The 22,718-nt window shown below is 43.4% G+C and overlaps 1 protein-coding gene across 1 annotated transcript in view; it reads right to left on the reverse strand.

Moving 5' to 3' along the window:
- cdkal1 (CDK5 regulatory subunit associated protein 1-like 1) overlaps positions 1-22,718 on the reverse strand; it is a 239,802-nt gene that overhangs the window by 33,179 nt on the left and 183,905 nt on the right. Inside the window, exons 11-12 of the mRNA XM_051131261.1 lie at positions 18,839-19,019; positions 11,670-11,732 (exon numbers count right to left, since the gene is read on the reverse strand). Coding sequence (XP_050987218.1) covers positions 11,670-11,732; positions 18,839-19,019 — 244 coding nt within the window. The remainder of the gene's footprint in view (positions 1-11,669; positions 11,733-18,838; positions 19,020-22,718) is intronic.

Below are 22,718 nucleotides of genomic sequence, written 5' to 3' on the forward strand. Positions count from 1 at the left end.
ATTTTTCACTTTGAAACAGCTGTGTAATACGCTACAGATGACAAACTATCATTTTGCAACTGTTTTGTGTTATGCAACTATAGGCACATTTTTTCCATGACACCATGTTTTTTAATAAACCCACATCTGCAATGGAGAACAAATGATATACAGCAGTTTATAGTGCCTCTCGTGGATGTGTCACCTGAAAAGTGCAGTAAAATGAACCTAGAGACACATATTCTGGGTGCTGTAGAAATACAGGCAGAGTCACATATTTCTAATAAGCCTGAAGTGACTGACTGACTCTGATACATACGGTTCAGAGCTTATGAAATCTCTCTACCCACCATGACAATGATAAACAGCCTTCAACGATAAACAAACTTTACTTTACATCAGCAAAATCATTGTGACTTATTGCGATAATACTAGTATGCCTTTACAGTCCTATGCAGACAACAGACTCTGGGGACTGAGACATCCTACGACAAATGAATGGGGCGAGACAGAGGACACCTCTGAGAAGATCTGTGATGCAAGACGAAAGACAGTTGAAAGCGAAGCAGACGTGAGAGTGAGGTTCTTCTGTCTAGACGTCTTTTCATCCTGCCGTAGAGGATTTAGAGCCGCTGTAGGCGTGGAGCGTTGTTTGCTTTCTTAAAAAGCTGTCTGAAGGAGCCAGAGGAGGTGTGGGTTTCCCCCGGTGGCCTGAGAACCAGGGGCTTTGCCTCCACGGCTCCTTGTCTCCTGCTAGACCTGCCAGAGCCCAGAGAGACCACCATCCGTAGAGAGAAACCGCTTCAGCACCGCTGAGCATGTGGAAGACGCCTCCGGCCGGCCGGACTAACTCAATTCCCCACTTCTGAATATGCAGGGCGGCTTCAGGCCCAAAGGCAGCGTGAGGCTGTAGTATCACAGCGAGTGTCCGTTCAGCACAAAACCTGACCAACACACAGCACAGTCACACTCTCCAGTGCCGGCTGGAGACACACGAGGAGAAAACAGCTGTTGTTCATTAGCGGTCACTCGTGTCATTACACACACACACGCCTCAACCGCTGACCCGCACGAGTCTGAGAGCTCCAGCACAGCCAAACCGGAGCAAACAGTCATAGGGATTCATACTTTTATGATATGTTTGTGGCTGGTGGCTTGACAGTTGCTGGTTACTGTCTGCTTTGACTGTGTGGAGAAGAGCAGCTTGGAAATTTGGCTAAACATCTCATTTTGTGTTTCAATGAAGACAGAAAGTAATACAGAGGTAACGTGAGAGGCACACACAAACTCATGAGTGAGCCATCAATATGAACACTGATCCATTTAATAATGTTTAAAAGTCTGTAAAATGAAAGCAACCTCTGCTCAGACCCACATCGTCTGTGATGAGGATTTATATGTGTGTCCTGTCCATACGTGCACTTCCTTTATGAAAGACATAACACACCACAACTGCAGATATATGATCTCCTGATGGTGGTATCATGTGTACTTCATGACCTGCACATATGCAGGAGAATGTGTGTGTGTGTGTGTGTGTGTGTGGTCTTGTTTTTATATCCTCGTGGGGACCAAAACCTGAATACACACAGACTCATGGGGACTCGTGTCACCGTGGGGACCTAAACTGAGGTCCCCATGGGAAACAAGCTTATAAATCATGCAGAATGAGAAATATGTAAAATGTACAAATGCAGAAAGTTTTCTGTAAGGGTTAAGTGTAGGATTGGGGTTAGGGTAAGGGGATAGAAAATACAGTGTGGACAGTATAAAAACCATTGCGTCTATGGAGAGTCCCCACAGGGATAATAAACCAGACGTGTGTGTGTGAGTGAGTGATCGAGCTGAATTAACAGATGGTGAGGAATGAGATGGATGGATTTTATGAGGGTCAGAACAGGAGCAGCAGATTCCTGTCGGCCTGTTAAACCTCCTGCCCTTTCAGCACATCATAATAATGATTACACACATGCTTCTCTGTTCTGACATATATGCATCTCCAAAAAATGATGATTCGATCACCTTTAACAGTTTTTGAATAATGTTCAAGCTGCTCTGTTCCACGCAATGAAAATGCACTGAGATCAAGACATCAAGCTCCGAAAGAATCTGTTTTAGCTTGCCAACCCCTCATGACTGTCATACAGGTTTATAAAGATGTGAGGGTGAGTAAATGATGACAGGATGATCAACAATCCTCTCAAGAGTCTGAATGACACTGGACTGGAGAGATGAAAGTTTAGAGAAATCTCAGCTAAATCTTGTTTACACTTCAGCACAGATTTCACTTCATTTCTATCATGTCAACATTATGAACAAAGTTCTACAGAAGGAAAAAATTAAAATAAAAAAGAGAAGTGAATAAGAACTACAGAAATTGCCGTTTCAGTGCTGTCAGATTGGAGCTGAAACTGTTTTTATAATAGATGGTGATGATCATCATCACAGCCAGACCTGAATCTGACTTCTATAATGGCTGTGGAAGCAAATTGCTCTGTTTGGAAATAAGGTGATGCTGAACCCACGTGGGATTAAACTAAATTAACTCCACTTTTGTCAGTGTCTTAAATGTGTAAGAGCAAACAGATGCTTGTTTAAACACACACACACACGTACGTTGGGTTGTCATGCTTTATGTGTTCATTCCATAGGCGTAATGTCTTTTCTACTGTACAAACTGTATTTCCTATCACCCTACACAAACTCTATAGCAAATCCTAGCCCTCGCAGGAAATTTCTGCATTTTTAAAAGAAAAAACTTCATTCTGTATAATTTATAAGCTTGTTTCCTCGTGCGGACCAACACGTCCCCACAAGGACAAGGATTTTGGATATTGCCATCTTTGCAGAGACATTCTGTCCCCATAATGTAGGGTTTACCAGGACCACACTCACACACACAGAGAGGTGTAAGGAGTGTTTCTGTGGCCACTGGGATTCAAGCTTCCCCCAAACTTGTTGCACACTGAGCCATTCTGGGAGATTCTGGAAATGAAATGTATATTTCTCAAGGGGCCTTCCATAAAAACCAATGTATGCCTCAATTTGCTACAGCTTACATGTTACACATCTGAGCGTGTTCGCTGCTAATGGTCATGTTGAGTCTGACAGCAGGAATCAAGACAAATCATCATCTAACTTGCAGACGTCCGTCATCTCTCTGTACAGACAGTCCTGCTGGATATTTACACTTACAGCAGAATCACTACACGATTTACAGCAACAGATGGAGAGTTCACCCCAAAATCACACAAAACACAGTACTTCATAAGTTACTCCCCTCATATCGTCCCAAACCCGTACGACTTTCTTCTCATATAAGAGGATGTTTGGAAGAACATTTGGGCCTCACTGGCTTTCACTGTTTGGACAAACCAAAAACATTCTTCAAAGCATCTTTTATGTTCCACAGAAGAAAGTCACTCATACATGATGAAACCGTTGTAGGTGAACTAATTACATAATAATGATTTTTGAGCCGCCCAAGACACACTCGTGCACACAAACCTGCTTCTGTGTCAAAACAGAGCAATGGCATGAGCTGAGCTTCTCTCCGTGCACTAAACGAAGCGCTGTGAAGCTCTGACCCTGAACTGTGAGATCTGGGCTGAGCGGCGGCCGAGAGCTGAACGCACACATCAAAGATCGGCGCGCCTCCAGAGCTCAACACACACCGGACATCATCAGGGGTCTGCCTGCAGCCGATCGATCGATGAGAGACCCGCGATCCCCCGCTTTCATCTGCTCAGATCAGACTCTTAAAGGAGCGGCGAGACTCTCCAACACTCCCAAACCCAGACCTCACTTTCACTGGATACACAAACTAGACTTGACATCATCCCATCTCTAATACAGAGACTAACATGAAACATCACCAGCGTGTCTTGAAGCCAAATTTATCTGACTTTCAGGACAGCGAAGGACAGACTCGTGTGACGTCTGGAGGCAGAAGAGTGTCAGGACGCCCGTCGTATGATCTTCATGCAGAAACGATGTTTGTTTTCAGACAAAAGCGGCCGCTGCGCTTCTTCAGATGGCGTCAATAGAAATGGGCTTCAAAGACGACTTGCACCAGTGGCTCCACAATGAAATCTGACTTAATAACAGCATTTGCAAATCCGAACAATATTGCGTGATGAATGCGGCTGTATTGATGTCCTCCTGGACGGCCGTGGGACGAAATGCACAATGAAGTCTTCAAATCGCAGGCTGCTATTAAGTCATAGCTCAACAAAAGCCATAATCCGGCTGTGAAAGCGTCTGCTGCGCTGTTTGAGCAGATGATTACGCCGTTGTCTAAGTGGACTAGTTTCAGGGGGCTTTGACATGAAAGGCTTGTTAACCGAGGCTCCAGATGTGTTTGCCCACCCAGAAACTCAACATGCAAAGCAGCAGATGAAGCAGATGAAGCAGATGAGAGGACTTAGTCATATTAGTCACATTAATACAACATCAACAAAACTACAGCGACACACCCGCTCACCGCGACCCGTCCGCCACATTTGAGCTTCGGGAACGCTTTAAAACTGACTGAAGGTTACCAACACAGATCATAGACAGTACCGCCATTTAAAACATATGAAACAACTTGATTTAAACTAAGAAACACTCTAAACATGTTTAACTATTTGACAGTACTCATAATTAGACAACCAATTAGACAACTTATCACAGTTTTTTTTTTAATTCTTCACAAAGTAGAAAATGCCACAAGGCACTGCAACAAGTGAAGCGAAAATCCAGATGCATAGAGGCAAGGGAATGTCACCTAAAACATTTCAATCAATACTGAATGGTATCTGTAGTAATACAGATTAGGAATGGACACTTATAACCATGTGTATGTGTGTGTGTGTGTGTGTGTGTGTGTGTGTGTGTGTGTGAGAGAGAGTGTGTTTTCTGGAGTTTAAGAGCACATGCAGTTTAATTCAGAGAACAGGTGAGTTGTAGCACGCAGACAGTAACTCTCTAAGTTGAAAGACTGAACTAGTGACATATGAGCGCCTAGTGTCTGATGACTAGTTCATTATTACACTAACCAGTGCGCGTTGTGACACGTCTGCTTAAAGCTTTAAACGTTTCTCACAGTGAGACGATGAGTCACGCCAAACACGAGCCGCTCAACAGCTGTTCGGGACGTTTACAGGACCACAATGTGGAGAAACTAAAGATCTGAAGATGGATTCAATGAACTGAAGCTCCTGACAGCAGCATCACCTCACGCTCCGACGGACTGACTGATGAGGCTTCATTCGTAACATCACACTCAGACATGAGAGACGAAGATCTTGACAGACTGACTGTGCTCATCAAACCAACAGCTTTAAACTGAAAAGTCTCTCTCTTCAATGAAACCAACCCACTGATGACTGACAGTGACACATTCAACATTAAAGGAGAAGTCCATTTCCAGAACAAAAATGTACAGATAATGTAGTCACCCCCTTGTCATCCAAGATGTTCATGTCTTTCTTTCTTCAGTCGTAATGAAATTATGTTTTTTGAGGAAAACATTTCAGCATTTTTCTCCATATAATGGACTGATATGGTGCCCCGAGTTTGAACTTCCAAAATGCAGTTTAAATGCGGCTTCAAACGATCACAAATCCGGTTATAAACGATCCCAGCCGAGGAAGAAGGGTCTTATCTAGTGAAACGACCGGTTATTTTCATTTAAAAAAATACAATTTATATACTTTTTAATGTCAAACGCTCGTCTTGTCTTTCTCTCCCTGAACTCTGTGTATTCTGGCTCAAGACAGTTAGTGTATGTCGAAAAACTCCAATCGTATTTTCTCCTGATTGGGAATCAGGGCTTGAAATGAACACCCGCCAACCCGCCTTACTTTTGTAAGCTATGTTCACTCATTAAGTTCACGCAAGTCAAATCTGCACAGGTTTAGCGCAATTATTGAACTTGTGAGACATCATGACGATGTCACGTCCATTGTATACAACCTCAAGCTGTTGGTTTATTTCAGTTTTTTTCTTTCTTTTTTGGCTAGTAGAGTTGCTGGTAACTTAAAAAAATTAGTAGCCACATTGGCTGGTGAGTCAAACCAAGAAACAAAGAACCAAACACCATCAACTATATGGAAAAGACCAGCATGGACGCACATGGAAAAACAACCGCCTGCACCCAAGCTTCAGCTCTGGTGGCGTCGTAGGGAAACGCAAACAATACTTTTTTTGTTGTCGCACTTACGTCGAGGCATGTCTCTGAATGACGCTGAGAGAAGAAGCGGTACTCTCTTACGCATAATACAGAAGATATTTTTTATGCATACTACAGCGAAGTGACTGGGTTGAACAAGCTCTTTCTCATGAATAAATGCAGAAAAGTGACGTAGAAACGTCCCTCTCCCACCCCTGCAGCCCATCTACACGACACGTCTCGTCACGTAACCTCGACGTTGCTTTTCAACCCGGAAGAACGAAATTGCTCAGAAAAGAAAAAAAATAACCAATTTCCACTTTTTGATAACATTTATGAGTGCTACTAGTGATTTTCACTTAAATGCAGTCTGTACGCATCTGTTCACATCTCAAAAAAATGTGTTCTCGGGTTTCGTGACCCTTTAATGTCTCACTTTACAGTTTCTGATCGGCATAAGTGTGAGTAAATGATGACAGTTTAAGGACTGAAGTTCCAGTCAGTTTCAGACTGATATCTCAGACTCCCCCTTGAGAAAATAATGAGTTGTATAAAACATGAACACAACTTGATTAATAAAGCCTTTGCACTCACTCATGTAAATCTAATAGGTCATTAATTAATTGCACTAATTAATTACTAAATTAATTCACCCACTCACAATTTCTGATTTGAAAGCACAGATTACCGATCCAATTAAAAAGTCTTAAGAGTAAAGCCAGCTGTTCCCTCGCTGAGTTTAATTAAAACAAACCTCCACGAGACCGAGCAAAGGTGCGTCTCGGCGTTTGAGCTTCTGATAGACCTGTGTCGATCAGCCGGCGTCTGAATCAAACCGCAAACTACAACTAATCAAGAGAGCTCTGCAAATCAAGTGCAAAGTGAAGACGAGTTTCTATCTGCGGCAGGACAACACAAATCAGACAGAGGTCAATCAGAGCGGCTCAGATGCTCCCGTGACACAGCGATGATAACAACACCAGACACACTCTGGATTTACAGCACTGAAGGAGCAAGAGAACGGACAATATTTGTCCATACAGAGAAAATCAGCGTGGACTGAGTAACACATTTTCAACTAAACTGTTGCTGAAACAACAAAACTTTGAAGAAGAAGAAAGCAGCGTTTGATGGACAGACACGCGTCAGGCCGACGTATTTGTATGTTTCTGTCTCTCAGAGGATCGGACTGTGAGCCGGAGACGTGAAGACTCAGAGCGCAGTGACAGCAGACATCTGTGTGCGTTTCTTAGAGATTATCTGCTCTTTATTGTGGCGAAGCACAAAGCCGGACCGAACGATCCCGCACCGGAGCTCAGAGAGGAGCTGCTGCGTCCAGGGCCGATCGCCGCCCGTCTGCACCCGCCGCTCACACAAAGCATTGTACGCTGCTCAATAGTCTTTTGACTGTGACTGATGGGCCTTGTTCACTGCCATCTGGCTGCAGATAGATCACATAAATCACTGCCCCAAAACACTGGGCTCCTGCCTTCATTATGCATCTGTACACAATATCAGCCTCTTCATGCCCATTCACACACACACACGCGCACAGAAAATCTTACAGACTTATCCTCACAGAAGCCTGTGTAAAACACTACATTTAAACAGAAACATGCATTGACCAAAAGACTTTAACTAGTCAGGTCACGAAAAATGTCTTGATATTTCACACTCAGTCCTCAGAAGTATAGCTAACAAGTACTCACAGAAAGTGAATGAGGGTGACAGTGTTTACCCAGAATTCTTCACACACACACACACACACACATCTCAAAACTCTAGGAAGAGCAGGAAAAACAAACATGTAGATAAAAAGATATGTGTAATGACTGCCATACACTTCATTTGTATTGACGCAGAAAACACTCATTTTAACCTTCTGATTCAATGTATATGCAGTTGCTATAACAAAAAAACAACAACAACAACAACAACAACAACTAATAATAATAATGAAAAACAATAGATTTCCTTGACAAAGCTGGACACGTTTATTCCCATTGTTCATTTATGTGTTGCTCTGCAGGAAACGAGACCGTTTCCCCTGATACCAGCAAACTGAACACAAAAACAGAAAATAAATCTACAACAAAAAAAAAAAAAAAAAAAAAAAAAAATCACACACGCACACATGAATTGTTGAGATTTAGCGCAAGTGAGGGACATAAAGGGAATGACATTAAAATCTCCTGCAACAAAAGCGAGGGTCTTTTCTGCCTGCCTCCCCCTGCTCTGAACGGCTGTAATTACGGCTTTCTGAGGTTAGTGTAATTACTTTATTCACAGCACAGGATATTAGCATAGCAAAGTGAGCAATTTATTCAGCGTGGCAGGAGACACGTCTGTGCGTTATTGTGGAGATGAGTTATCCAGCGCTGCCAAACGCTGATCCCGGCCTACACCTGACATGCAGCCAGAACCGCTCGCTCTCGTCCGTCCGTCAGTGCTTTGCTTGAGCTGCTCAGGACGTGTTCATCTGGAGCTCGAGGCGGTCAGTTGTTTCTTATTTCACTTCCACTTATAATGTAAAGCTGAACATGTGCTGGTCTCAACTACTTTAACCCTAACTGAACAATAAAACCAAACCCTCAGTCTAATGAAAACATTTCCATGCAGCTCATTTCTGAGCATTCTGGGAGTGTTTACAACTCGATGACATCACAATTTATGGAAATGACATCATTTTACTCCTAAACCGACTGGAATGTAATTTGCATCATTGTATGTTATCAATCACAATCCATCACTGGGAGTGATGTAACGACATGGTGATGCTGCAGAAACATGACAGAAATGTGTGTTTGTACACTTGTTGGAGATTGTTAGAGTGTGAAACACTCATTCACACATTAATAATGAATCAGAGTGAGTGTGTGTGTATCTGACTGCAGATTAACAGACTGAATAAGGACTTAAAATTCTGCCAAGCAATCTCTCTCTCACACACACACACACACACACTTATTGAGATGCAGGACTGTATCCCAGGGTCACTGCACTGAAAACGAGTACATCAAGGTTTTTAGCATCTAACTTTCGCAGCTGCTAAACATTCAGTTGCACACGTGTTTTGTGGCTTGCTGTTGCACATCTATTACTTTGCATTTACACTACTACATGTAGTTAGTGTAACATTTCACTTTTTTGTCCCATCTGTCAACTTTAACTCAAATAGAAAATACACAGACAGCAATCAAAGAATGTTTCATTAATCACTGAATCTGTCAATCGCTTCAGTTCAGCACAATCTCACTGAGATCTGCAGCAAAACTCATCATAATCAATAACACAATAACAATGAGTCTCTTATTTACATTGTATTTTATAATAAAAACGGTGTTTGGAGCGATATTGTGCAGAACTTAAACACCACTGAAAGGTACTGAGTTTGTGAAGATGCGACGGCGTATGTTCTGTGAAAATGTCCAAACCCCAGAGAGAAAAACAGGGAATCAAATCCCGCTCAGGACAGAGAGAAACGCCGGAAATCCTCATCATGACACCTGAAGAGTAAACTGAGAATATACTGACTACTGATCCCAAACCAAGATCAAGACAACAGAAGTCACAAATTAAAGACACAAATGTTCTTGTTCTTATTAGGTTTTTTTTAGCAATGTAAAAACAATACGCATATGAAGAGAGCGCCATGAAAACGCATCAGGAAACACGGCTGTGTGTGTAATTACAGCACTAACGGCTGACCACGGGGAGCTGGGGGCGTGGCTACATTATGCAAATGAGTCAGATGTATGCAAATTTCAATCAAAATCAGCACAGGCCTCATGAGCTCACAGACTGAAGCAGAACGCATGAACAACAGATCGTAACACACACACACACACACACACACACACACACACACACGCACACACAGCAATCTGATCAAAATCAAATTACACATACATTTGTCACACGTGTCATCTCTGGAATACATGACTGATCAACGTTCCTGCATAAATGACACTAAACTTCATTTATAGGACACTGGCATGTAATAAGCAGAATAATGTGAGTCAGCCAGACTTGATCACAAAACAGACCCACGTGATTCTGATCTGATTCTGTCTGATCCACACATTCAGACAGACACACGCGTGTCCTGATGAGAATCTGCTTCAAATTATGTTTTAATGTGGATCTGCGTTTCCTGAATTAAGAGCTCAGGCAGCCGGCGTGACCTCTGACCTGCGCTCCGAGAATCAGAGCATCGCTAACACGCTTCCGTTCTCCCAGCAGAGCGTCCTGATGAATGTGATGGCGCGTGGGCGGCTCCGGTGGCACAAACACGAGGAAACGTGATGTCGCTCCTCTGCAATTAATTACACTCAGTCAGAGACAGAGAGGAAAACAGATCTTGTTTACGTGTGAGACACACTTTGACAATCTAGCCACATTCAGCGATATATTCACGGCCAGAAATGAGCCTGAGACAGAATACAGGAACTCGATGACCTGAGACAGTGTTGCTGAATAATATCTGTTAACTCACATCAGCTAAGATGCGTTCGGATGCTTCCCGCTGACCTACACCTTTACTTCACCTCAGACATAAGAATCCATTCAGCCGACTGTAAGAAACGACAGGAAGGTGTCATGGCTAAAAACCGACTAAAGATTAGACCATGCGCCATTTGCGAAACATTACCATCCCATCAGAAGAGCAACTGTGGAGTGTTTATCGCTGTCGTGTGTTAAAGACGGACGCCGCCGTCTGTGAGGGACTCACAGGATCAGTAAAACCAACATGTATGTTCATTCTGACGTACCGCACAGTGACTCAGACGATATCTGTCACGACGTACGGCTCGAGTCGAGGCAGAGAAATGACTGTTTTGATACAGCAGCTCTATTGGCTGCACTTACTGTCCTTCCAGCACTGCTCAGAATAGGCTGGAAGCAAAACAAAAAGTACATTTCTGTATATATACATAATCAATAGTGTTTTTTTTGGCTGTAAACATTATACTAGTAACAGATAAAACGTCTGTGTTCGGTACATTGCTGGCTGCGTAATGCATCATCAACACATAAAACACAGATCAACATCCCCTGAAGCAGTAAAAAAACAACACTTACAGAAGCCTACAGAATATTTATAAACCATCACTACCTATCATTTCTCTACATCTCTCTCTTTCATTAATAAAGAGGCTCTCGGTTGTTTTCTCAGGCGGTTGAATGACCTCGATCACAGCAGCTCCGATTAGTGACAGTAACGCAGCGTCAGAACCAGACGAGAGGATTCAGAGCCGCTCGCCGGACTGACGTGGCTTTTATGGGTTTCTGCGATAGAGCCGCATGAGTCGGACAGCTGACACTTTAATGAGGTCATTAAAACAGCACTGGAGGCCAAACACCACTTCCTGTTCCTGTTCAACAGCACTCTGATATTGCTCATCTCTCTCTGCTGTTCATTTTACATCTTAGCTTTAGTTTAATAATAACCTCTCTTTCTCTCTATGGAACATTAAAAAAAAACAGCATTAGCATCTCTATTAAATGCATCTTAAAACTTGAAGCTTGCTCTTACCTTGTGGTCGTAAGGGTTGTATGAGTGGAAGAGGGCAGAAAGCTCTTTGGTTCTTTGTTTCTTCTGTGAAAGGGAAAAATAACACAGCGACGTTAATTAACTGAATAAAACTTAGAAAGAGAAAGAGAGGAAAAACAAGAAACAAAAATCATGTCAGTGAACTCTGAAGGCCAAAGCGAAGGACATGAAGATATCCGACAGTGGAATGAAGAACAAACACTTAAAGGAAGAAAATGAAGATATTTGCCCCCGAGACATAAAAGCTTATACGTCCTTAATTTGTAATGAAATGTAAACGCTGAGCATTGTGGATATGTATGATGGATTTCAATGCAGTCACGAATTAAACAAAGGCTAATTATGAGCAATCACGCAGCGTCTAGCTGAAGAGATGTCATGTTTCACAGCCTAGTGTGGATGTGAGGACAATTACACTATAATATACACATCACATATGATTTATGAGTGATTTCACATCACAACATCAAGAAAACGGTGTAAATGTAAGCCTACAATGACACAAACATGTTAAATGACATCCGTGAGACTAGTTAACCTGAGAAACAGTAAATGACGTCACCATTCAAGACTACAACAGACTGACGACAATTAAACAGAACAGAGAAACCAGCGGCACAAACACTAGAGACAACAATACAGACATTCTGGATTCTTAACTACTCACATTATGTCAAATAACCAATTGTTAAAAATGTACTTGAGTGTATAACAGAAACTGTACACAGAGCCTTGCGAAAGTTTTTAACATCTTTGCAAATTTATTTGAGAAAAAAAAATGTACATGATTTATACCCTTAAATTTAGCTCAGGAGCATTCATATTGATTGTAGATGTTACTACACTTCAAGTGGAGTTCACCTGTGGCAAACTCAATTGAATGGGTACGATTTGGAAAGGCACACGTCTTAATAAAAGGTCTAACAGCTGAAAATGCATATCAGAGCAAAACCAAACCCTGAGGTCAAAACTCAATCCTCCCCTTAGTGAAGACATATGAAAACACTTGGAATTTGCAAGACAAAACAAAAAAACACCTAAAGAAACCTGTGAGAAACAAGACTTTCTGGTCTGATGAACCTCAAATCCAAGCATCATGTTTGAAGGAAACCAGGCACGGCTCATCACCTGCAGAGCACCGTCCCAACAGTCAAGTGTTCTGGTAGCAGTTTTTCAGCAGCGTAGAGTAGAAGTAAAGCTCAATGCACTAAAATACTGAGATCGCCTCAATGAAAACCCAGTCCGGAGCATTCAGAGCCTCAGACTGGGCAGAAGGTTCACCTTCCAACAGGACAATGAGCCCAAGCACACAGCAGGAGTGGCGTACAGACAGCTCTGTGAATGTCCTTAAGTGTCCCAGCCAGAGCCTGCACTTGAACCCAATCAAATATTTCTGGAGAAACCTGAAAATGTGCATCTGCCCCCATCCAACCTGACAGAGTTTGAGAGGTGAAGAGATGAGGAGAAGAATGGCAGATAAATGCCAAATGATGATGTGCAAAACTTGCTGCATCATATCCAAAAAGACTTGAAAAATGTGCTTCAGCTAAGTATCGAGTTAAGGACATGAATGCATATGCAATGTACTTATTTCAGTGTTGTTGTTGTTTTTTTTTTAGTAAATTACAAAGTTGTGACAAGTGTGTTTTTGCTTTGTCATTATGGTGTATGGAGTGTAGATTGATGTGGGGAAAAAGTAATTTAAAGCTGTTTAACATAAAGAAGGGGAATGAATACTTTCGCAGGGCACTGTATCTGTATATCTATATCATGATCTCATTACAAAAATGAGCCATGGTTTTATTACAGTAAAAGTGCAGTAACCATGTTTTTTGGCATATTGATTACCATTTGTATAACCACGGTTTCACTATAAATACCATGATTAAACTACGGTTAGTGTAGCAAAACCATGGTCAATTTATGGATACCACGGTTTAACTATAGCAACCATGTTTTTTGGTTTTATTTGTAGTAAAACCATGGCTCATTTTCATTAGGGGAAGGTTGGCTGGTTGTTTTTCTAACAAACTGATATAGAATGACACTTAAAATACTTCATGTCAGCAACTTATTTCTCTGTTTTTGACATGCTTCATGTGAAACCAGACATCACAACATTACAACTCCGTGTCAGTTAATGACATTAAAGCTGAATTTAAACATTCACGCTGCGGTTCGTGACATCTGTCATTGCAGATGATGCCTAGTATGAAAAACAAGCGAGCATTTAAAAAACGTTAAGAAATTTATGTACAAATCAGTGAGGCATGACTACATTTTTGACATTTTTCTGTTTATAATGAACTAAAGCAACACACTAAATTGACAGTTCTAATAATAACAACATACACAGTGGAAGAGACTATTATCCTCTTGGAAACACATTCCTACATGCCAGAAACATTTCAGCTCCTGAGATCAGTCAGGCACACACTGCTCCAATCCTCCTTCAGAAAACATCTGATTTAACAGATCACAGATGAACAAAAAAACACTATAAATGAACTCAGACCACCTAAACAACTCGGCAAACAGCTCACGATCACAAGCAGGACTGGGCTGTAGACGGCGAGAGTGAATTCATGCCCGCACCTGCCTAATGATCCCCATCTGTCCCCTGTGACTCCGTCTCCCTCCGTTTCTCATCGGCGCCTCCACATCACCTCAGCCAATCAGACCAGGGCCTTCTCGACACGGAGGAGGCAGAACCTCAGGGTTACGAGCAGCGCCGACGAGCTCCCGCTGGATTAGCTCCGTAACGCCCGATTCACAGCGCTCGGACTCCAGCCGGAGAGGAACAGAACCCGGCAGCTAAAATATTCACATTCATCCACTCAATCAATGCTGGAGTGATCTTTTCTCCTGCAGCGCACCTTCTGGAGGTTTGATTTGGACCGAGAGAGAGAAAGAGAGAGGAGGCGAGAGGTTAGAGAGGTCTGAGATAACCAAGCCAGCGGCCTTCAGAGAATACGCTCAACCCTCCTCAAATCACACATCTTCATTCGGGGGAAAAATAGTAACTGAAATTTGATCAAAAAAGATGAACCCAGGAGTGACCTTGAGAGACTCAATATTTCAGCCTATTAGGGCCGGGGTCCTGAGATTACACCGGCCCCAAAGCAGCAGGACGAGGTTAGAAATCTTCTCGATAAACCAAATACCGCTTTCTCCCCTTTATTTGAAGTCGTCGCTCAGACTCACAGGTGACGTCCAAGGGCAGGACGGACAAAGGTCACTGCAGGGTTTTCAATGGGTTTCCATTTGACTCAAGCAGGTCTAAATGAGACAATCACATCTTGTGATGGTGTACGGCAGGGAATCAATACATTTTCATACAGTTCCTCAATCCACCGAGGCCTTGCGTGAACTCGAAAACATCGGCTTCGTAAACAGAGCAGTCTGTCAGGAGGGACGGAAGAGACGACATACGGACAGTTAACTGGAGCTCTGACAGGAATACGAGCTCTGCAGAGCGTGTCGGGAGTCATTCTCATTACACGACACGTGTGTCGGCCGCTGCGAGTCTATAAATATTCGACAGTATGACGACGAGCCGCTCCAGATCAGCGGTTGATCGTGCCTGTGATCGTGCTCGTGTGTGGCTTGGCTTTGCGCAGTGTGAATACGTCTCCGGCAGATGGAGATCATATAGAAGCATGTTGCTATTCATAAATCCAAACCGAACACGCATCTGTCACCTCAACGACGATGAAGGATGGCACCTCATACACTGTCCATCTGCTCCACTCACAAAACAAACACATCAGTGGACGTGACGGCCACACGCACCCGTCCCTGGACGAGTCTGAGACACAGCGCGCTTCAGTCTTACTGTACTCCGAGCAGTGAAACGCAGACGAGCTGCTGCGATGGCCAAACTGAGCAGAGCATACAGTTAGAAATACTCCATCCCACAATGCAATGCACATAACTTGAACACCTTCCAATTGTCCAAGCTGTAACTTTAACTTCTCTTTTGATTTATGGTGTTCTTGCAACCCAAAGTTCAGATGTAACATTTGTGCATTTTTCAGTTTCTTTTATCTAAAGTAAAGTTCATGCTACATTTCTTTTTCTTTATATGTGTGTGTTGACTTTGCTGTCAGCTGTTGTTCCTCTCTGCTTACTGATCCACACACACTACTGTTCAAAAGTTTGGTATAGGTAAGATTTTACAGTAAGAACAGTAATATTGTGAAATATCTTAGTTTCCTGTGTGAATATCTGTTAAAGTGCAATTGATTGCTGTGATCAAAGCTGAACTGTCAGCATCATTAGTGTCACATGATCCTTCAAGAAATCATTCTAATATGCTGATTTGCTGCTCAACAAACATTTCTGATTACTAGCAATGTTGAAAACATTTTTGGAAACTGATACATTTTATATTTCAGCATTCAAAGATCAACAGAAATCTTTTGTAACATTATAAATGTCTTTACTGTCAATTTTGATTGGTTTAATGTGTCCTTGTTGAATAAAAGAATTTGCAAAAAGTATAGATTTAGGCAGTGAGCAGCATGTTAACATTTCATTCTTAGTAACAATGTGAGAAACAGGCCGTAAACAACACGTCTCTGTGTGTCGTAGTGTTCAGAGACTCTCTCCTCCACAGGAAGTGCAGCGATGTTCACCACCTCTCAGAGACCACACAAGAGCTCAGGATCTGCCGCTTCACCCACGAGCCAGAAATGACTTAAAACGGTCTATGGGGACGCACAGGGAAGATAACAAGCGAGCTGTAGATCTGGAGGGGACGTTTCTCCATGGTGACTGAAAACCGGCTAAATGATTTGGAAATCAGAGGCCTTTTTTGGCCCAAGTGTGAGCGACACCAGCTTAGTTGTTGTTTTGTTCCAGTTTTCCCCATGAAACTGGCATCGGTCGCTCCAGGCCTTGCCCATCTGTCTTTGTTTTAAGACGAATTTGTCTTCACATGTGCTGGGTATTTCTCACCGATCCCCGCGCAAGAACGCCTCGCAAAATTGGCAGAAGATTTGAATCCAAATCCCCTTAACTTTGACTCGAGGATGCTGCCTTAATTTCCCCTGGTTAAAGACGAGCCGCCGAGGCAGACGAGCTGTCAAGGTAAACACCTGTCCGGCCAGTAAGAGCAACATTCCAGGAGATCAGTCCAATTTATCTCCGCTAACCCTTCCCTCATGCGGGAGTAATTATGCCGTTCTGGAGGCCCCCAGTTTTTCCAGCTCCGTCTGCGTGCCAGATCCGCTCGGCCCGAGCGACCGGCCGGCGCTGATAACGCGAGGCAATCCATTACGCTCACCGACCCATTCATCACGCCGTGGCGGCTGGGCTTCAGCTATGAGATAGGCTAAACGTGCTGAGAAACCAAAGCGCCCGTCCGTCCCCGAACAGCCCGACCCTTCGGTCCCAGACAGACATCTGGAAGTGTTATTAATGCGCCGTCCCGCTAGAACGGACCATCTTTGAAGGGTCTGGTAAAGGGACGCTCTCGTGTGGATGTAGCAGGTGCGCCAGGTGGGTCTGGGACGTCCCGGAAGACCCTCCACCAAAGCGGCACGCCTCGACCCCGCTGTCGTGATGGAATCTGTTCCTCCGCGCCAGAGCGAGAGAGAGCATGAATAACTCCAGCGGCACACCTTCCCTCTCTATCAGAACTGATCTGACCCAAAACACGAGCACCGTACGCACCATATCTCCATCGCAAACACAGATAGATAAATCTGCCACAGAAGACAGGCGTCCGAATCTCCAAAAATATGATAATGGAATTGACAGATCAACGAATGGATTCTCAGTAATGGGCAATCCCGTCTTCATTAGCGCTCATCTCTATTCAGTTCTGGCTGATGTTTCACCCTCTTGAAGGTTCCTGTAACACGTGGGGCGGATCGATCGGTGCTGGAGGAGGCGATTACCTCAGAGAAACAGCCAACAAAAGGAATGACATATGAAGAAGCTTCCATAAAAGAAACATGCCGGACGTTTGATGAAAGATGATGTGGTGGTGGGAGCAGCAACACTGACTGTGATTCAGTCAAACAGGACAGCGAGAACTTTTGGACTCCCATTAAATCAGAGCACGCTGATGCTAACGAGAGCCACATCAACCACTGATACACAAACAACTAGGTGTGGATAGAAAACGAACAAAAAAAAAACAGCAGGAATCCCCATGAGTGAAGCTGCACTTCCTCTAATAGTTTGAGCTTCATTAGTCAGTTTAATTGTTTCAGAGGAGTCTAATCGCTGAGAAACTCCATAAGGCCGTCACATCTGGGAGACGTCTGCCTACAGCTGCATTACATAATGAAGAGTAATCGACAGGAAGATTCGCATTTACCCGTCATGTGGAAGCATTTGTGAACAGGTAAAGGTGATTGACTGTGGGTCCTGGTACTGGAACCAGTTCAGTTAGACCAGAAACAACCATCAGCAGTCTTTCATGGCGATCAGATTTCTTATGGCATTATTATGATAGGACATCATAAAAACTTGGATGTGAAGTGCAAGCAAGTGAGGGGAACAGGATTGGGAAAGGTCTGTGAACTCGGAACACCCGAGGTGCAACAGCGCTATACGTTGTCGCCATCAGATTTGATATTATTACACCTTAAGAATAATCTCAAGATGTCCATGGCAACATTCCTATAGGGTCATGCAGCTGCGATTATTCAAGAAGCTAAAAAGCCATTTTTACGATCCTGAATGTGCCATATTTCACTTTTAGTGATTTTGTGAGTTTTGTGCCAGTGAGTTAATGAGTGGGAAAGCGAAATGCAACCAAGCAGCAGTATGAGATGTACATCAAGACACTATATTCAACTAGTAAGAACATCTAGAAATTCATCTAGAAAGACAAATGTATGTTTACAAATAAACATCTACAGTAAATAGGAAATTTAGAAAATGTGCTGCATGTTTATAAGAGCGCAAACATGACTAATGGGATATTTTTTCATGGGGGATGTGTAAAGCATGTTCGAATTAATAAACACAAATCAACTTGATTTACAATCTCATAAGATTAGGAGTGCTCATGAAAACTTGCACTGACCAACTGCATTTATTGTTTATTTTGAATTTAAGGAATTTTAAATGGAGATTTTTCTACATTTATGTCCATCATAAACCGAACAGAGCACGAGAGCTCGTTAGCATCTCACCATGTGTGCTGGAATCTGCTCCATCTTGGCCGCTGGAGTTCCAGGTCGTGGGTAGAACTGGTTGATGAAGAGGCTGGGAAAGCGGTACTGTCTCACGAGCTCCATCGTCTGCTCAAAATCCTCGTCCGTCTCACCTGGGAAACCGCAGATGATGTCCGTGGCGATAGTGATGCCTGGAACCCTGTGAGAGAAAGACACAAGAGACACGATGTAAAGATGAAATAAACAAGACTTTTAGCACTTGAGTACGCTCGTGAGAACAATCCTTTACAGAATTTGGCTTGGTGTGAAACCTGTCTGTGCAACACAATGCAGTCAGCGCAGCTAGTGAGCGTGATGGTGTGTCTCTCACACGGGTCTCAAGAACCTTATTAGCAGCCTCAATAACCATTGACTACCGGCCTCCACTCTGATTAAATTAGGATCTCTGCAAAGGAATCGGTTCATTGATTTCTTTGTGCATGCGTTCTGTGATCATTGATCTTTAACCAACAGGAAACAAAACAACCTGGAAACCGTCTCCGAGCGAGCGGCTCTATTGACAGGAAGTCCAGTGAGTCAGTACAGGACTCGTTCGTCATGTGTCAGCTTGAAAACATGGATGCCATTCATCAGCCAATAAAATGCACGCATCCTGAACAGGAAGAGCTCAGATAATTTCATTTTTAAAAAATATCTAAAAATCGAGAAGAACAGGCTAGAAATCTCTGTTCTTTTTTGACACCTGAACACTCATGAGGCATCGGTGCTTGATGGCCTGAACGTGTGGAGGAAATGACTAAAATGACTATTTCCTGATATCTGATAGCTCTTCTTTCCTCATGATATTATTTCATTATCCAGTCATACTGCTTTCATAACTCTCATCTCCACACATACATCTATCTGCACTCACTGGCCAAGTCCTCCGTAATGTGAATTCTTCATCACGTTAGGCTTCTCTTTACGTTTCTGGCAGATAACCCCAACTTATTGACACCGTTCAAGTGTTAGCCTTCATTAATATTCACGAGGACCCGTAGGTATTAATGTGTCTTGCTCTTTCCAAAGGAAGAGTTACTGGTGCGCACGGTGGAGGGCGTCCAGGTGTTAGGTGTTAGCACCCCTTAATTCAAAAGAAATTCATGAAGAAGTCATCAGAAAAGCCTCCCCAAGCTCTGCCAGCTTCACAAAGCCAAATAAACTACTCAACCCACAGCCAATATGATGAAAGACAGACAGTTCTAGAATATATGACCAACAGGGAGCTTGATATTGATGGAGCAGTACAGAAAAACACAGACAATCATTCCATTACAAAGAGTATGTTTGCCTGACAATGATTCAAAAAACAACAACAGAACAAACAGAAGATCCACTAAATCAATAAGTCAACATGCCTTCATCTGCTGAAACATGTAACATCCTGAGACTAGTTAAGGCTAGTGCTGGTTTTATCTGGTCTTATATCAGCTCCTTTCATTCATGGAACGCAAAGAACGAGCATTTTCGTAAAATCCATTGCAAATTTCTTTCCATCATGTGAATGAGTGGAGCTTTCAAGCTTTAAAAAGGACACAAAAGCATCATGAAGCTATCAAGTGTGGAAACCTACATGTCTTTATGCCATGACGTAAGATGAATCAGAAAGCATAGAGAGACGGTACTGACAAGTTAATATCAAAATGGACAAGAAGAAAAAAAAACGAAAACAAAACCTTGACATGAGACCTTCGGGACATTTGGTCGATTTGGTTCTGATCAAATGCTCCTGATTCACTACTGGAACAAGTGCACACGGCCTTTCCCTATGAAATAAATCTGTCTTAGTTCAGGACATAACTGATGTCTCAGGACGACACAATAGCAAATTAGAAGTGCATTAGAGGAACCAGACGCATCTCGACTCCTCATCTTCCAGTCTCGAGTGAAGAAGCCTCGATAGCTCATCAGCAAGCGCCGCACTACAGAGCCAGCGTGACGGACTACTTCCCTCGAAATCCATTATGTTTCCCAGCTCTTCAGCCTCTCTATCCTTCTGTGGAGAAAAACAGACCAAAGAAAAGAAGAAAGCGAACGACTGAATTGGATCCTCTCTAAAGCGAGCAGACTCTTTCGGCGTCTGCTATCCCACAATGCTTGCCTGTGTGCTCTGGCAGATGGAGGCCCTTTGATGCTTTGTTGGCTTGTTGGCCATGATTGCACTCCACTCCGTTTTTGGGCTTATTAGAAAGCGTCGCTCCCGGGGTCACGGTCACAGCCCACGGCAGCTCCCGTCCCTCGCGTTCGCGCCGCGTAGTGGTTACAGCCGAGCGAACGCCCCAGACCTGAACTACAAAACACTGACATGAAAGGCCGAGGTCTCGACCTGGAGGAGATCCAGAAGTGCAAATGCTGCAAAGCAGTTAATGAGATGCATTGAAGGAATATAAATAGCAGCCGCCACAGGAACCGCTTTCACAATGACCGTCCTAGAAGCTTGAATAGTACGTGTTGGCAAACAAACACGGTCTTGTTTGTTAATCAGCCACCCAATCAGAAACGCACACACACACCGACCAAGCGGACCCTGATTGTTTGGCCGTTTTATGTGAACCGTGGCGCCAAAAGGGAATGAGAACATTTAATTGCGAACAAAGTAGCGAGAGCGACAAGCGGTGCATTGTTGGAGAGTACGCAAGCATTAACGAGCCTCTAAATGCCCAAAGGCCACACAAAACAACCGAGAAGTGCACAAATAATGACTTTAGCACACGACACAAGGCGCATTTCTCAGGAAGCAGAAATGCACCCTGGTTACAGAAACTTGACACTCAGCTGAATCAAACGAAGAGACACAGAAGACCCGAGACTCGCTCTCCGGTGCTCTGTCCAGTAATAGGATCTTCATGAAGCTCTGAGAGGTCCCGCTATGTGTTTTGGGGTCAAGGTTTGGTGGATGGGTAAAACAGTTTCTCCTGTATCTCTCAGCCCATCAATCTCTCGAGCCAGAACCTTTTGGCCCTTGTTCATGCGGTGGATCCAATTACGGTCTGGCATGAAGCTGGAAGATGCCACGTGCTGAGCTCGTCCTCCTGGCTGGAGCGCCCATTACTCCGGGTCAATGGCAGGTCTTCGCAAGAACAGATCGACCAAGCTTTCTCAAAAACACCGCATAAATAAATAAATGCAAACAGGGCCATCTCAATCAAAGACTACATGGATTCCATGGCCTTTTCTATAGTTCAGCCTTTCATAATGTTTTAATACTGCATATTCAAAATCCTCTGAGGGAAAACATTCTGTATTCTCTAATGTTGTCTTACGGTCACATATGCAGCATGTTCTGACTGTCCTTCATGCTAGATTGAGCCAGGACATGGGAAATGGACATGAGGAGAGCAAGAGAGGCCCTTCCCTTCAGGTAATGTGCGACGAGACTAACTCATCTAAGAGCAAACAACAGAACTCACCGTTCAAACACACGCTGCGCTCACGCTGCCTTTCGCTTCCTGTGTTTACACTTTATTCCTACCTGCACTTAAAATCGCTGCAGAACGTTTCCCAGCGGGGCTTAAATCCATTTAATTAAAACCGACTGGATATCGTCAAACTTTGAATTAGATTGGCAAGTGTGGGGTTAGAAGGCTTTATGAGAAGAATTCACTCTCTGCAGTGAATTATTCTAATTTCTTTGTTTGCGGAGGCTCTGAAGGTGTGGGGCGGCGTAATATCCTTCTGCCGGCGTGAAGCTGCTTTCCGAGGTGCGTATTTACACAACAGATGTGGGCGAGCGCTCGGGATGAAATGAAGGCGCAAACAACGGGACAACTCGGCTAAAATAAAAGGAGCAGGGATAAGAGGAGACGAGGCAATCTGTGAAGGTAAACATTTACTCATTCATGCAGCATAGCAGGACCCG

This window comes from Labeo rohita, chromosome 16 (genome assembly GCF_022985175.1).
Source record: "Labeo rohita strain BAU-BD-2019 chromosome 16, IGBB_LRoh.1.0, whole genome shotgun sequence".
NCBI lineage: Eukaryota > Metazoa > Chordata > Actinopteri > Cypriniformes > Cyprinidae > Labeo > Labeo rohita.